The following is a 13,718-nucleotide window of genomic DNA, read 5'->3' on the forward strand; positions in this document are numbered from 1 at the left end:
TGCAGAGCCCTGCAGAGTCAACAAAAGTTCCCATCCCGTTTCTCTTGTCTAGGTCTTTTTTTTTTTTTTTTTTTTACCTTCCTATTCCAGGGACCATATTTGTTGGCTAGTTGGTTCATTATAAATGACTCAGAACTAACTTAAGAAAAATCAAAATAATTTGAAAATGGTTGAAGGTCACCAGACTCTAAGTGTATCTGATGGAAACAAGATAGATTTCCCAGTCCTGTTAAAGGAAATCTTTTCTTGTTTTCTGGATAAATTTTTACATTTTAAGATGTCAAATATATCTATTTTTTTAAAGACTTTATTTATTTATTCATGAGAGACACACACACAGAGAGGCACAGACAGAGGAAGAAGCAGGCTCCATGCGGGGAGCCTGACGTGGGACTGGGTCCCTGGTCACTAGGATCATACCCTGGGCTGAATCACCCGGGCTGCCCACATCTATTTTTTTTTTTTTTTAAGAGAGAGTGTATGCAAGGTGTGCAGGGGTCGAGGAGAAGAGAGAATCTTAAGCAGGGGCTCAATCTCAAAATCCTGAGATCATGACCTGAGCTGAAATCAAGAGACAGGCGCTTAGCCAACTGAGCCACCCAGGCGCCCTTCAAATATGTCTTTCTAATGGAATTTTGCAGTGCTGTATTAGTAAATGATTCACAACCAACTTCCCAAGAAAAACAAAATACCAACATGTTTGCCAATATTCATGGTGTAAAATCCCCAATGTGACAATTTTGAGCAATGAATATTGTATCATACAACTAAGAGGTGAGAGGAGAGGTTAATGATCAGCTCTACCAATCCAGTATTAGTTAGTTCTGAAAACAGCTAGCATATGTTACCGTTACCCATATCCTCCTCTTCTTAAACGGTGCATACAAATAGGGCCCTGTAGGGCAGCCCCGGTGGCTCAGTGGTTTAGCGCCGCCTTCAGCCCAGGGTGTGATCTGGAGACCAGGGATCGAGTCCCATGTCAGGCTCCCTGCGTGGAGCCTGCTTCTGCCTGTCTCTCTCTCTCTTTCTCTGTGTGTGTGTCTCTCATGAATAAATAAATAAAAATCTTTAAAAAAATACAACAAATAGGACCCTGTGGAATGGACTTTGATGTCAGATAGTCATTCACTCTCCAAATAGTTTTTTTAAAGATTTTATTTATTTATTCATGAGATACACACAGAGAGAGAGAGAGAGAAAGAGAGAGAGAGAGAGGCAGAGACATAGGCAGAGGGAGAAGCAGGCTCCCTGCAAGGAACCCAATGCAGGACTCGATCTCAGACCCCGGGATCACCACCTGAACCAAAGACAGATGCTCAATTGCTGAGCCACTCAGGCATCCCCATTCACCAAATAGTTAATGAGCACCTACTATATGCTTGGCAGACAATAAACATGTGTGTATATATATGTACATATGTACTCATGCATGCACACACAGTATTTCAGGTGATGATAAGTGCCATAGAAAAAATAAAGCACAGACAGTGTTGGGGAGGTTTGGCAGGTTATAGGATGATATATTAGATGGTTGGGGGAAAGAAATTATGGGTAAGATTTAGGCATCTAATTATTGGCTCTGCCACTTGTTGCCTGGCAGCCTGGGACAGGTTCCTTGAACTGTCTGAGCCTCAGAGTTCTCTTCCACAAAACCGTATCAAAAGCAACAACACTGCAGGATTTGGTGACTCACTGAAGTAATGAAGGATATCAGCACAATGCCTAGGTCAACACAGGCATTTGAAAACCTTAATTGCATTTCTCCTTACCTTTCATAATATCTCAAGGTTACCTTTGTAAAATTCAAAAATGTACTGAAAAACGATGCTTTCAGAACTTGCTAAGACGCATGTAGCTTTTTACCCTTCCACTAAATGACTCGGGACTGTTGCCTTGTTATTTATTGCCTTTTGTACTTTTCTTCTTACTTCTCTCTTTTTTAGATTTCATGTGCTGTATCTTGTTACTATACATGCACCTGTCCCTAGCAACATGCAGCCTCCTCCTAGCTTCCTACCACCTGAGGAACCAGATACTTAGATTTCTAGACATGCACACAAAATACAGGCACTCAGTCCTCAGACACGTCAGTCTTTCCTACAATGCAAATACTGTAAATCTGTATTATATGTCATTAATCATATTACTATCAATTGTTTTAATCTATTATGCACCTATTGTTAATTATGATCAATTATATTTTATATACTTATTATAAATTATATGGGGGCCTGAAATTCCTTATTGTAAGCTAGAAAAAAATAATACTGTTTGCTTTCTCACACTTGGTGTTAAGATGGAGGAATCTATGTTGCTAGTGAAAATGTAGAATGCTACAACTTCTGAGGAGGAGTATATGTTGACATCTAACAGAACTGCGCGTTTCTTTATCTTTTGAGCCCAGCAATCCCACCTATAGGAATTTACTATGAAAATACAACTGCGTGAATACCAAACAGCTACAGTATTACTTGTCCTAACAAGTAATGGCAACCATCTAAGTGTCCATAGGAGTCTGTCTGAATAAACCATGGCATATCCACATACTAGAGTGTCATGCAGCTATCAGAAAGAGCCAGGCAAATCTGTACAAACTGATATGGATTGATTTCCAGAGTATAGTCAGTGAACAAAGACACATGATGTGGAGTTTATCTATTGTGCTATCTTCTATATAAAGGAAGAGGAAGAGGGGTGCCTGGCTGGCTCAGTTGGTTGAGTGCCTTCATCTCAGGTTATGATCTGGGGTCCTAGGATTGAGCCTCATGTTGGGCTCCATGCTCATTGGGGAGTTTGCTTCTCCCTCTCCCTCTGCCCCTCCCCCTGATTGCACAAGCACTCTTTCTCTCTCCCTCTCTCAAAAAAACAAATAAGGGGCACCTGGGTGGCTCAGTAGTTGAGCATCTGCATTTGGCTCAGGGTATGGTCCCGGGATCAAGTCCCACATTAGGCTCCCTGTAGGGAGCCTGCTTCTCCCTCTGCCTGTGTCTCTCATGAATAAATAAATGAAATATTTAAAATAAATTAATAAATCTTAAAAAAAATCTTAAAAAAATAAATCTTAATAAAATATCTTTTTTTGCAAAATGAGCTACAGGAAGAATATTACCTGAAATGAATAAAAACAGTGACCTTCTGGATGTTGACAGAAAGAACATGAGTAATGGAGATGGTGGTACTACCTCTTAGCGTACATTTTTTTTACATAGTTTTGACTTTTGAACCATGTAACTGCTTTGATTTTAAAAATAAAAAGGATGGGGGAAAGACAAACCTTAAAACTGATACAAATGAACCTCACTGGGCATCAAAATGATGCTATAACTGCACAGAGAAAAGACTAAGCCTCTGAACATAGTATTTTGGCTGCTTAAGGAGAGAACGACTGAAAAGCAAATCTTTAACTTCACATGGTAGCTTTCCTGTGTTTAGGGGGATTGGTATTGTAGTTAAGAAACTATTTTATATGTATTGTAGGATGGAGCAAGTGAAGAAACACGTGGATGTTAAGAACCAGGTTCTCACAGAGGCAGGAAGGAGATCTATGTATGGAATGACAGTAAGAGGTGATCTGAATCAGTAAAACCTGGTGATTTAAAACAGATAAATTAAACCCCTCAGTTGTACCTACTTGAAGAGTCTAGAGGCTATAACACCCCATCGATCACAGCTAAGATGTATATCTTTGTGCCAAAGTACCACTCCCCACTGAAAGAGATCAGAAATCCTTAGAGAAGTGGTTGACTTCAGGTGTGGAGCAGAGATATTACAAGGGTGGTCTAGAATATTTTGTTATGGCAGAAGCAAGGAAGACTAATGAGAACGTGTCCAAAGAACCTAGGAGCCAACCCACTAGCCACAGATGAGACAATGTGAGCATCGAAGAGAATTATAAATAGTACTGGATTTTAATGCAAGGAGTCAAAAACAAATGATCTATGAGTCAACAGGGATATTAAAAATGGGGAAGGATGGGAAGAGAAAATCATTCTATAAAGGAGAATGCTAATTAATCCATGTAGAGGGAATGATAGATTTAAAATTCACCCTTTTGTAAATAAAATGATTCAGGGGAGGATTATCAAGGAGGCTAAAACCACTGGGTGAAAAAATCATGGAGGAATAGGGATTTGCCAACCTCAAAGCACCAATGCACAGAACTGCTGATTTTAAAAAGAGGAAAGGGCTGTATTGACAGCAGAGGGGCTTATCTAAGTGGCCAAATGCAGTATGTCAGGGACTCCCTGACATTATTATGTAACTCTAGATAGCATACAGTAAAAAATACACATCACCAACCCATGTGGCATTTTTGCCAAAAATGTCTCATTTTCCGGTTTTGCTACACAAAATCATGCTTAACATGATTGGAAATGTGAATGTGCTTTGCCTACATGATTTTTTTCCAATTAATGCTAAGTCTCTTAGATGTTTTATAGTGTCATGGTTGTGTAGGAAAATGTCCTTGCCCTTAGGTAATGTATACTCTCAAAGAGTTGAGAGATCAGAATGTTGGGATTTCTGCAGTTTACTTTTAAATACTTAAAAATACTATATGCATTTTTATATGTGATGCCTCCATTTCACACATACCATACATACAGATGAGTAAGAAAATGGAACATGGTGTTTACCAGTGGTGAATCTAGGCCAAGGGTTCACAGGTCTTCTTTACACGACTCTTAATTTTTCTATAGCATGGAAACTTTCGCAATAAAATCCTGGGTTTGAGTCATCGTGTATAACACGCCTTTTAATACCTAGCACAGGGTAGGTGCTCACTAAATGGAAGCCAAATGAGACCATCATCAACACTGTCTTTGTAGTTCAAGGTCTCGTACGTTCCATTTCAGAATCATGACTGTGGTCTGGGGAAAGGCAGAGAAGGAAGCACTAAATAAGTAAGCCATGGTTTGTCTGAATCATCTATGAAAAAAGGAAAAATAAAGAACCCCAGTTAGTCTCCTTGCTGTTCCCCAACTGATGCCATGGGGCTCGTGGCCATGAGCTGCTTTCACCAGCGGTGGATGACTTTGTAGGACCTCAAAGGGACTAGGGCACCGAAATTACCCATTCTACAAATTCCCCAGAAGACAGTTTTGGAGCTCAGACAAAAGCAGCATGAATCCAGGCAGCTCAATCTGAGAGGTTGCTCTGTGGCTCCCTGAAGGGGGTTTCAGTTAATTGACTAGGGCCAGGACCCAGCCTCAGTTTGTCCTTGAGGTGGATGAGTTCCCAACAAACAGAAATGGTGCCTCTTCCCTCCTGAGGAATGGAACCTGATCCTGGCCTAGGGAGGGGCCTGGGCCCTCTGGCAGTCTTCCTTCAACACAGAGGGTCCTGAGGTGGGGCCTCAGCAGAGCTGTGAGATGGAGGATGCATGTCTTGGATGTTGGTGTTTTTAATATGATAATGTCCACACGTCTCCAAAGAGTAGGAATTGATGTTTAATAAATGGTGTTTAAAGTTTAATTTTAAAGCATTGCTGCTCTCAAGTTACTTTGATAAAGGCTTTGTGATTTCACCCCCCTGGTGACAGGAAGGAGAAAGGGAGAGGCTAAGGCATGGCATAAAAACGGGACTTGGGATTTGCTGTGGCACAAGTTAAGTAATCCTCATAAAGAAGCCCGAGGCACATAGAGCATCCTGGAGAAAACACCCAGAGCTGCTCCTGGACCTAACCCTATTGTTCATGTTGACTCTGGAGTTTCCATGCCGAGTTTTAATAGTGGCAGTTCCTCCTTGTCTAATAACCGATTGCCACCGAACCACCCTCCCTGCCCTGCTCTGCTTCTCAGATCAGGCACTGACCACGTCACTATTCCTTGAGTGTCTAAGTCATATCTTCTCCAACAAGCTGGAATGCGTGTCCTAGGGCAGGTTGCTGGTTTCTGTATTGCTTGGGCTATAGGATCCTTTGCCAAGACATTTTTTTTCTTCTGTGATTTAATCCAAATGTGACAGCCACATTCATTGAAAACCTACAGTCTTCTGGACATCATTCCCATTTTTTTTTGTTTTATTTTTAAGTAATCTCTATACTCAATGTGGGGCTCAAAGTTACAACCCCGAAATGAAGAGTCACATGTTCTACCAACTGAGCCAGCCAGGTGCTCTCATTCCAATGTCTATATATCATTCCTTTCAGTGACCATACCAACCTATCAGATGGCCACTATTTGTATCTGCATTTGACAGGCAAGGACACCGAGGCACAGAGAGGGAGCGTGGCTTGTCCCACGTGTGTGGCTCTAGAGCTCACCTTCCATAGCAGCACATCCTTTACCTGCCGGAGGATGAGCTGTGCATCTCTGAAACAGCAGAGCCATCCAGGAAAAGGCCCAGCACCTTCACCTGGAACCAAACCCAAGGCCACAGATCCTGAGCTGCAGAAGGATGCCCGGGTCAGATGCCCACTCCTCTATTGGAGGTTGGATGCGAATGGGTTCACAGGAAACAATGCACTCAGGTCACCTGATGAGGCTGATCCAGGGGTGAATCAGGCCTATAGTCACTGTTAGGCAGGAAGGTGGGGGGCCAAGGTGACAGAGGCTGGGTCACTACTGCAGTTACTATCTAGAGAAGTAGTCCCCAAGGGTTGCAAAGAGTTGCCGTGACAATGAATTTAAAGGGGGAGGAGGGTCACGAAGGGTTTACCATGTAGGTGGGTTGTGTAAAACTTCCAGTTATAAGATGGGATTTGGGGAAAGGAGAATAGGGGGACAGGATGAGCAGAGGCTGGCACACTTTCTTCTTTCTCTTCGGGGGACTTCGCAGCTGAGGATGTCTATCTGGATCCCAGCAGGGGCCATTACTCAGGGTCCTTGAACTTGCTTATGTGAAGCAAGAGTGGTAGGGGGGATTGCCATGGAAGAGGTTCTGCCTTGAGGTTCTAAGCCCCCCATCTTTGCCTCATGTGGCTGACAATGACAGTGCTCTGTCCATCCCTGTACACCATCTTTGCCCCCCTCGACCTTTTGTCTGCATGTGGCAGACAGCAAGCACTTCCTGAGAATTTCCTCCCGACCCTCCTTCTGCATCCCAGGCCTAGCCCTAGGGCAGCTCCCTTCTTCCCTGCTTGGGAGCAAGAGTGATGCAAGACCCATCCTGTGGACTTCTCCTGCAGACCAGGTCACAGCCCCCTCTGCTGGACAAGGCCTGAGGTTGCACCTTACCCTCCCGTTCCCTATCCTGTCTCACTTCTCTTCCGGACTCCCCAGGGAAAACTTCCTTACTCCATCACCTGTACCCAAATCTATACCTCACAGTCTGTTTCCAAAGAACTAACTAAAGATGCTGGAAGGAAAACTGAAATATGGTGTTGAGAAGTGTTTTTTAGGTAAGTCCTAGAACCAGCAAGTTCTGTCCTCCCATAAATAAGACAGCTGTTGTGGTGGAATCACATGCAAAATGCAGTGGGAGTGTAGGAGGGAACATTCACATCAGCTTGGAGCCATCAGGGAAAGCTTCCTGGAGGAAGTAGCATGCAAGCTAAGACCTGAAGATGAATACAGCTTGTCTCACAGATATGGAGGGAGGGGCCATGACAGTAGGAGAAATGGCATGGGCAAGGACAGAGGGCGGGAAAAGTGATGTGGTTCTGTAGTCCAGGAGTCTCAAGGTAAGAGGCATGTTGGGAGGTAAACTGCACGAAGCTGACTCATCAGAACCTTGTAGGGGTGGAGGGGCCTGGGTGGGGTAGGGAGGAGAAATGGAGGATCACTTCAGGTCTTTATTTTGACTCACTGGACACAGTTCACTGACATGAGGAACACGGAGTGAGAAGTCAGTAGAGAAGTGGAGACTGGTTCATTTTTGGATACTTTGCATTTCAGCTGCTTGTAAGACATACAGGTGTGGATTTGGTTCTGGGTCATCCAGTGAGTGTGCTACATAATTTACACGTGCTTTTTTTTTTTTTTTTAATTTAACTCCTACAGAATCCAGAGTGGTCTGACTCCCAGATTCAATGCGCTTAAACAGTATGATACACAATGCCTCCTCCAGAAGCATCAGTGTGGTTAAACACCAGAAATAGAAGGTCTTATAAAGTGAGAAGAAGGATGGGGTTGTGGAAGGATCAAATCTAAATGCGTGTCTGTGTCTAGGGGACAGCCCCCCTGGAGTTGTGTGATGCCCTTTGTTAAAGACCTTGGCGAAGAGGTCGTTACAGAGGAGGAAATTAAAGATGCAGGAAAATAGAAAACCTCATCACTGTCGGGGTTAGCCCGGTGACAGGTTCAGCATCGTCTATTCCCAAGTGAGCACACCCCCCTGCCCCCTGGCCACTCACCGTCCTCCTCTGTTTGCACCACCAGCTCCTCACTCTCCATCCGGCCCTCGGGGTTGGACAGCAGCAGCCGCAGCCGGATGGTCATGAAGGGGCGCAGGCCACGCAGGGTATAGTGGGAAGAGGTCTGGATGACCTCTTCAGCCTCATACTGCTGCTGGTTGAACACGTACTGGTACTGCACCGTCAGGTTGTAGCTGTGGCAGCGGGTCACGGCATAGCCAAAGGGCTCCCACTGCAGGGTCAGCTGCCGGGCGCGGATGTCCACGATCTCCACATTCTGCGGGCCGTGCACAGGGTCTGCAAGACACACACGCACACGAGACATAAAGGCTTGGAGGACTGTTAGGCAGCAGGGCTGGGTGTCCTGCTGAAACAGGAGGGACCAGCCCCCAAACTTATCTTGGCCCCTTAGCCATAGCCTTCATGATTTTTGCCACATAGAGTACAATTTAATTGACATTTTTTCTGTAAATCAAACTTTTTTTCTTACTTATGCACATGCATTAAAAAGAAAACATAATTATATAAAGGGAAAACCTGAATCACTTGCCATACATAAATGTTAACCATTAAAAGAAGTGCAAAGTTGTTCAATTCGTAAAGGTTCATCGGGGCACCCCTGAAAACTGCCCTGGGAACCAACAAAAGCACATACAACATCCCACTGTTGGACTAATTTAGACTTGCCTTACGTGCAATCCTGCCACATTCTCTCCCTTTGGGAAATCGGCCCCCTCTCCCTCATTAACCACACTGAGGTGTGCAGGCTGGAAATCCAGCCATGTGTTCAGTACACAGCGTTCAGTACCTCATCTACATGGTCACCGGCACTGCTGACTACTCCTTACAATTCCCCTCCTTCCACTGACAACACGACCGATCATTTCCCAGCCTCCAATGACAGCCCTTGACATTCTTTCTCTGCTCTCACTTTTTTCCAAACACACCCCTTCCAGGACATGGTCCTAAAACCGGATATGGGGGCACCTGGGTGGCTCACTTGGTGAAGCATTCAACTCTTGATTTTGGCTCAGGTCATGATCTTAGGGTCGTGACATCGAGCCCTGTGTTGGGCTCCACACTCAGAATGGTGTCTGCTTGGATTGTTGCTCTCCCTCTGCCTCCCCCTTCCTGCCTCTCACTCAATAAATAAATAATTGAAAAGCAGATGTGGTCATGTCTTCACACTCTGTTGCTATGTCCCATGTCATCCTTCCCCATCCAGACCCCCATATATAACTTTGGCTGTCTTATTTTATTGCAAATATTCTGTTTATACATCATATAAAATAGGTGCTTTAGTACAAAACACATTATAACAAATGAAACATTTCAAAAAAAAAATCCCCACATGTGAAGTCATTCTATAAAGCTTAGGCATTTCTTATAATAGAAGCATAACTTCTTTTGTGATCAGCATCCCCATAAGTTCTTGTGTTAACTATCTTAGCTGCAAGTAGTTAAGCAGAGGCTAGAGATTAAATCAGTATTTTCTTTCCATATTACCTAAACAGCTTTATCAAGTTCTGTAATTTCTCTCGGTCCATCTTTTATTTCATTTATAAAATGAGGGTAATAATAGTACTAACCTCACTGGTGGGTAGTAGGGGGCTAAATGAAATGTTGTTTGCAGAGCTCTTAGAATTATACCTGGGATTTAATAAGCACTCAATATATGGTGGTTTTTCTTTTGTAGCGGTAAGAATAGTGATGCAAATAATAAGGCTTTGTATGTTGTCTCTACTCTGAAAGTATTTTAAGTGCCAGTGCTGTATAGTATCCCTAAGCAAAGGATGGATTCTATTACCCTAAGAGCATATAGGGGTATTAGTATTTTGTCCTCTAAAAGCATTCAGGGGTAAGGCTGCCCCTATGCCAATGCAACAGTAAGAAAGTGGGCAGGACTCCGTACAAGCTACGTTCCCTGATCTGTCCCTATGGGGAAAATGTCCTGTGACTCGTGACAGAGCCTTGCCAAGGAACACACTTCAGAACAGTGTTCTTTAGAGGAGGATGCCCAGAAATGTCAGGGCGCCTGGCAAACCAGCCCAGGCCTGCTCACGAGCTGCTGGGGACAGTGAGCAGCCTGGCTCTGGATTGACTGAGGAGTTCACGGTCACTTGTACAGCCCAATTATTCATGTTCACAGGTCCTTTGTGTAAAAGACAGCCAGCGTTCCAAAAGCAAATGGGTGACTTTGAGAATGTGACATTGAACAAGCTGTTGCTGAAGGTCCATTGTGCTGAGCCCACACAGAATAGAAGGTGAAAAGTGTGGTCCCCATAGTAGTGGGGGTATGATCTGGTGTGGTCGATTAGTTTAACAACTCCTGATGGCATGAGGACAAATGTACAAAAGCACAGGATGAGCAAGAAGCTGCTTGCCTGGGAAGTCTGAGTGTTCCCACCAGTTTCGCCCGGCTGGAGCCTTTCTGCAGGTCCCAATGCCAGAACTCTCCTGGCAGGGAGGCCACTTATCCCTGCTCAGGACCTCAGGACACTCCTCCTCTGGCTGTGCCTTCAAAAGAGACGGCACACCCCAAGAAGATCATCACCCTTAGGGCTTTCTCACCTCATCTCCTTAGAGAGTGAGGATGGCAACATATAAGACCTTTTAAATCCAAGAGTCGTCCAGTTTATTAAACATCCTAAGATGTACCACAGCCCATGTTAAATATTTTTGAGGGAATCTCCAATGTGCCCCTAAAGCACAAATGAAACACTAAAACAGCGCTGATGGCCAGCCAGGGTCTGTCACCTGCATCATCTTGTGACCCTGTGAGGGAGGGACTGGCTGCCAGTCCCACTTTACAGATGAATAGACTGAGGCCAGAGAGGCCCAGGAACTTGTGCTGAGTAACAAGACTAGCAAGTGGCAAGGGGGGTTTTGAACTTGTGTCTATCTGACTACATGCCTAGTGTGCAAAGTCAGAAGACATGCCAGACACGAGGGGTCTGGAGAGAGAGTCGGGCAGGTGCTGTGTATGTCCTCGAGGGAAGCAGAGCCACCCTCTCTCTCCCACCTCTTCCTCCTGCGCCCTGCCTGCCGCCCTTCCCCTCCCTGCTGGAGTTGGGCCGTACCCTCTCCTGCTTTCCCTCCCTGTTCACTTGGTCTCCTCTGTGAGGAAAGATGTCCCTGCTGAGCTACACCCCCCTCCCCCGCCCCAGCAGAGCTCAGGGGCTATTTCTTTCTCTTCTTGTTCACTGTTTATTTATTCATTTCCCACCATGGCAACTTTTTAAAAGTTGGCCCTGCCCACCAGAACGTAAGCCCTGGGAGAGCAAGGATGCTGACCGCTTGTCCCAGGAGCCCGCACCCAGTCCGGAGACATGCACCGGAAGGCCCCAGAGAGTGTCAAGCCAAAGGATGGATGGCCCATTTTGTGGACCTCACCACCATCTGCAAGGAAAGCATCACTTGTCTCATCAGAGAGGAAACCAGAGCCCTGAGGCCTGTGCCACATAGGGAGTGCTCAGCTAAGATCTGAAGTCCGCAGGGGTCCAGTGCCTCTGCATTTATGCTGTGCCATGAGACCACGGGCAAGGGGACCAAGTCACAGGGGCCTGTGGACACCTGGGGAGGATGCTGGGAACCATAAGGCAGAAATGCTTGACCCTCAGGAGCCAGGGACCCACTGGAGAGGGCGACGCGGGACTCAGTCACACTTAGTGCTCCTCTGACCACCGGCCTGTTTTCCCACTGTTGGTCTCCAGCTTCACCAGAATTCTCTCCACAGCTCACCTGGACAGTTGTGCACTCAAACACCTGTCTGCTCTTCTTAAAGGAGGAAGCAGGCAGAGGTGCCTTTTCCAAGAGGGGAAGGGATGATGCAAGGCTGCCACAGAGCAGAGACTCCCTCCGAGAGCCAGAAGGTCCGGGCACTGGGGAAGTTCCTTGCTTCCTCTGAAGCAATGCCACAGTCATCAGATGGGCCACTGGGAACTGGCCACAGGGAACAACGGGAGCCCGGCTGGAAGCCAGACTCTGGCACTCACTAGCTGTGTGACCTTGGGCAAGGGCACTTCATCTCTGAGCCTCCATTTCCTCATCTATAAAGTGGAAATTATTGCACTAATCTCAGAGGGCTGTTAATGAGTATAAAATGAACTGTAAAGGGAGAGAGAAAATTGCCTCTGTTTAACTATGGGCATTCCTCTTAGAGAAAATGGCCTTTCTTGGAGAAATGCCTTAAGAAGTTTATCTGGAGCAGAAGCTGCTCCCCCAGTGCCTTGGGATCAGTTGTGCTCAGCCTTCACAGGAAGAGAAAAATGAATCTACTTGTCACTAAGACTGAACAGGAGAAAATGGGGGTGAACAAGGTAGCAGAATGTTGCCAAGAGCTGAGTGTGACTCCCAGATCTTCAATGGGACCTTAGAACAACACAAAAGGGTTTTGACCTCCTGTGGATTCTAGAAAGGGCTGAGATGGGTATGCTTCCCTTGGGGCAATGAAATACCACTTGGGAACAGAGGGACCAGAGGCAGAAGGGATTTGGGAAATACGGCCAAGTGTGTTACTGATACCTTGAGGCATGACTTACAGGTGTACCCCAGAGTATGGAAATTAAGATCAAGGAAGCCTCAGTTCCTGTGCAAAAGGCAAGACCTCTGGTAGATCTGTGGGTTAGACGGGTGTGGATGACAGTGTTCTGAGAGTTCGAGAACTCCCACTCAAGAGAAGAAAAGACAGTGGCTACTGATGACATAGTAACTGTGGGCTAGGCACTCGCATGCTGAAAACAACTCTCTAGCATTGAAAATTGAGGCCAACAAGGGACGTGACTGACCAGGAGCCACACAGCCAAGTCCCTGGCTCTGGGTTCCCATAGCCCTTTGCACAGGTGTCCAGCCAACTCAGCATTTGTTATGCTTTCTAGGAACTGCTTGTTCATTTATCTGTCACTCCTCCCAGGCTGCCAGGGACCACATTCCATTTGTCCAGCAACCTCAACACATGGTACAGGGTCTGTCGAGGGGCCAGTTCATGTTTATTAAACCGAAATGAACAGATGGTGACCTGTTCTTGGGAACCGAGCTTGGACCCCCTGACCACAGTCCCGGTTTCATCCCTGCCATGATGTCACTGAGCCTTTAAGGTGAACATATTTATTTTTGCATTCCTGCAAAAAGAATGTCCCGCAATCCACACGATGGAAACTAGTTTTCACAATGTGTGATGGACGCCTTCACACTTTCGCTCTGACTCCTCCCCACAAACCTCAGCCTCTCAACCCCGCTTCTGCTCCAGTGATTGTCTATAGCAGGAAGAGTCTTGCGTTTACACTTGGGTCGGTGCAAACAAGTTGGAAATTGCCGAGAAACTCCCTGTGTGTGCAGTGGAGATTGGTTTGCTGAATTTACATCCCCGTGTAAATATGTCCAAGCCTAGAGCCCAGGGCAGTTTCTGTCACTAGAAAAGGCCATT

General features: G+C 45.6%; 1 protein-coding gene across 13 annotated transcripts in view; it reads right to left on the minus strand.

Annotated features, from left to right (window-relative positions):
• Window positions 1-13,718, minus strand: part of PTPRT (protein tyrosine phosphatase receptor type T) — a 1,037,422-nt gene that overhangs the window by 394,628 nt on the left and 629,076 nt on the right. For all 13 annotated transcript variants that reach the window (XM_077873195.1, XM_077873196.1, XM_077873193.1 and 10 more), the window contains exon 8: window positions 8,294-8,590. In XM_077873195.1, coding sequence (XP_077729321.1) covers window positions 8,294-8,590 — 297 coding nt within the window. The remainder of the gene's footprint in view (window positions 1-8,293; window positions 8,591-13,718) is intronic.

Source organism: Canis aureus, chromosome 26, assembly GCF_053574225.1.
Source record: "Canis aureus isolate CA01 chromosome 26, VMU_Caureus_v.1.0, whole genome shotgun sequence".
NCBI lineage: Eukaryota > Metazoa > Chordata > Mammalia > Carnivora > Canidae > Canis > Canis aureus.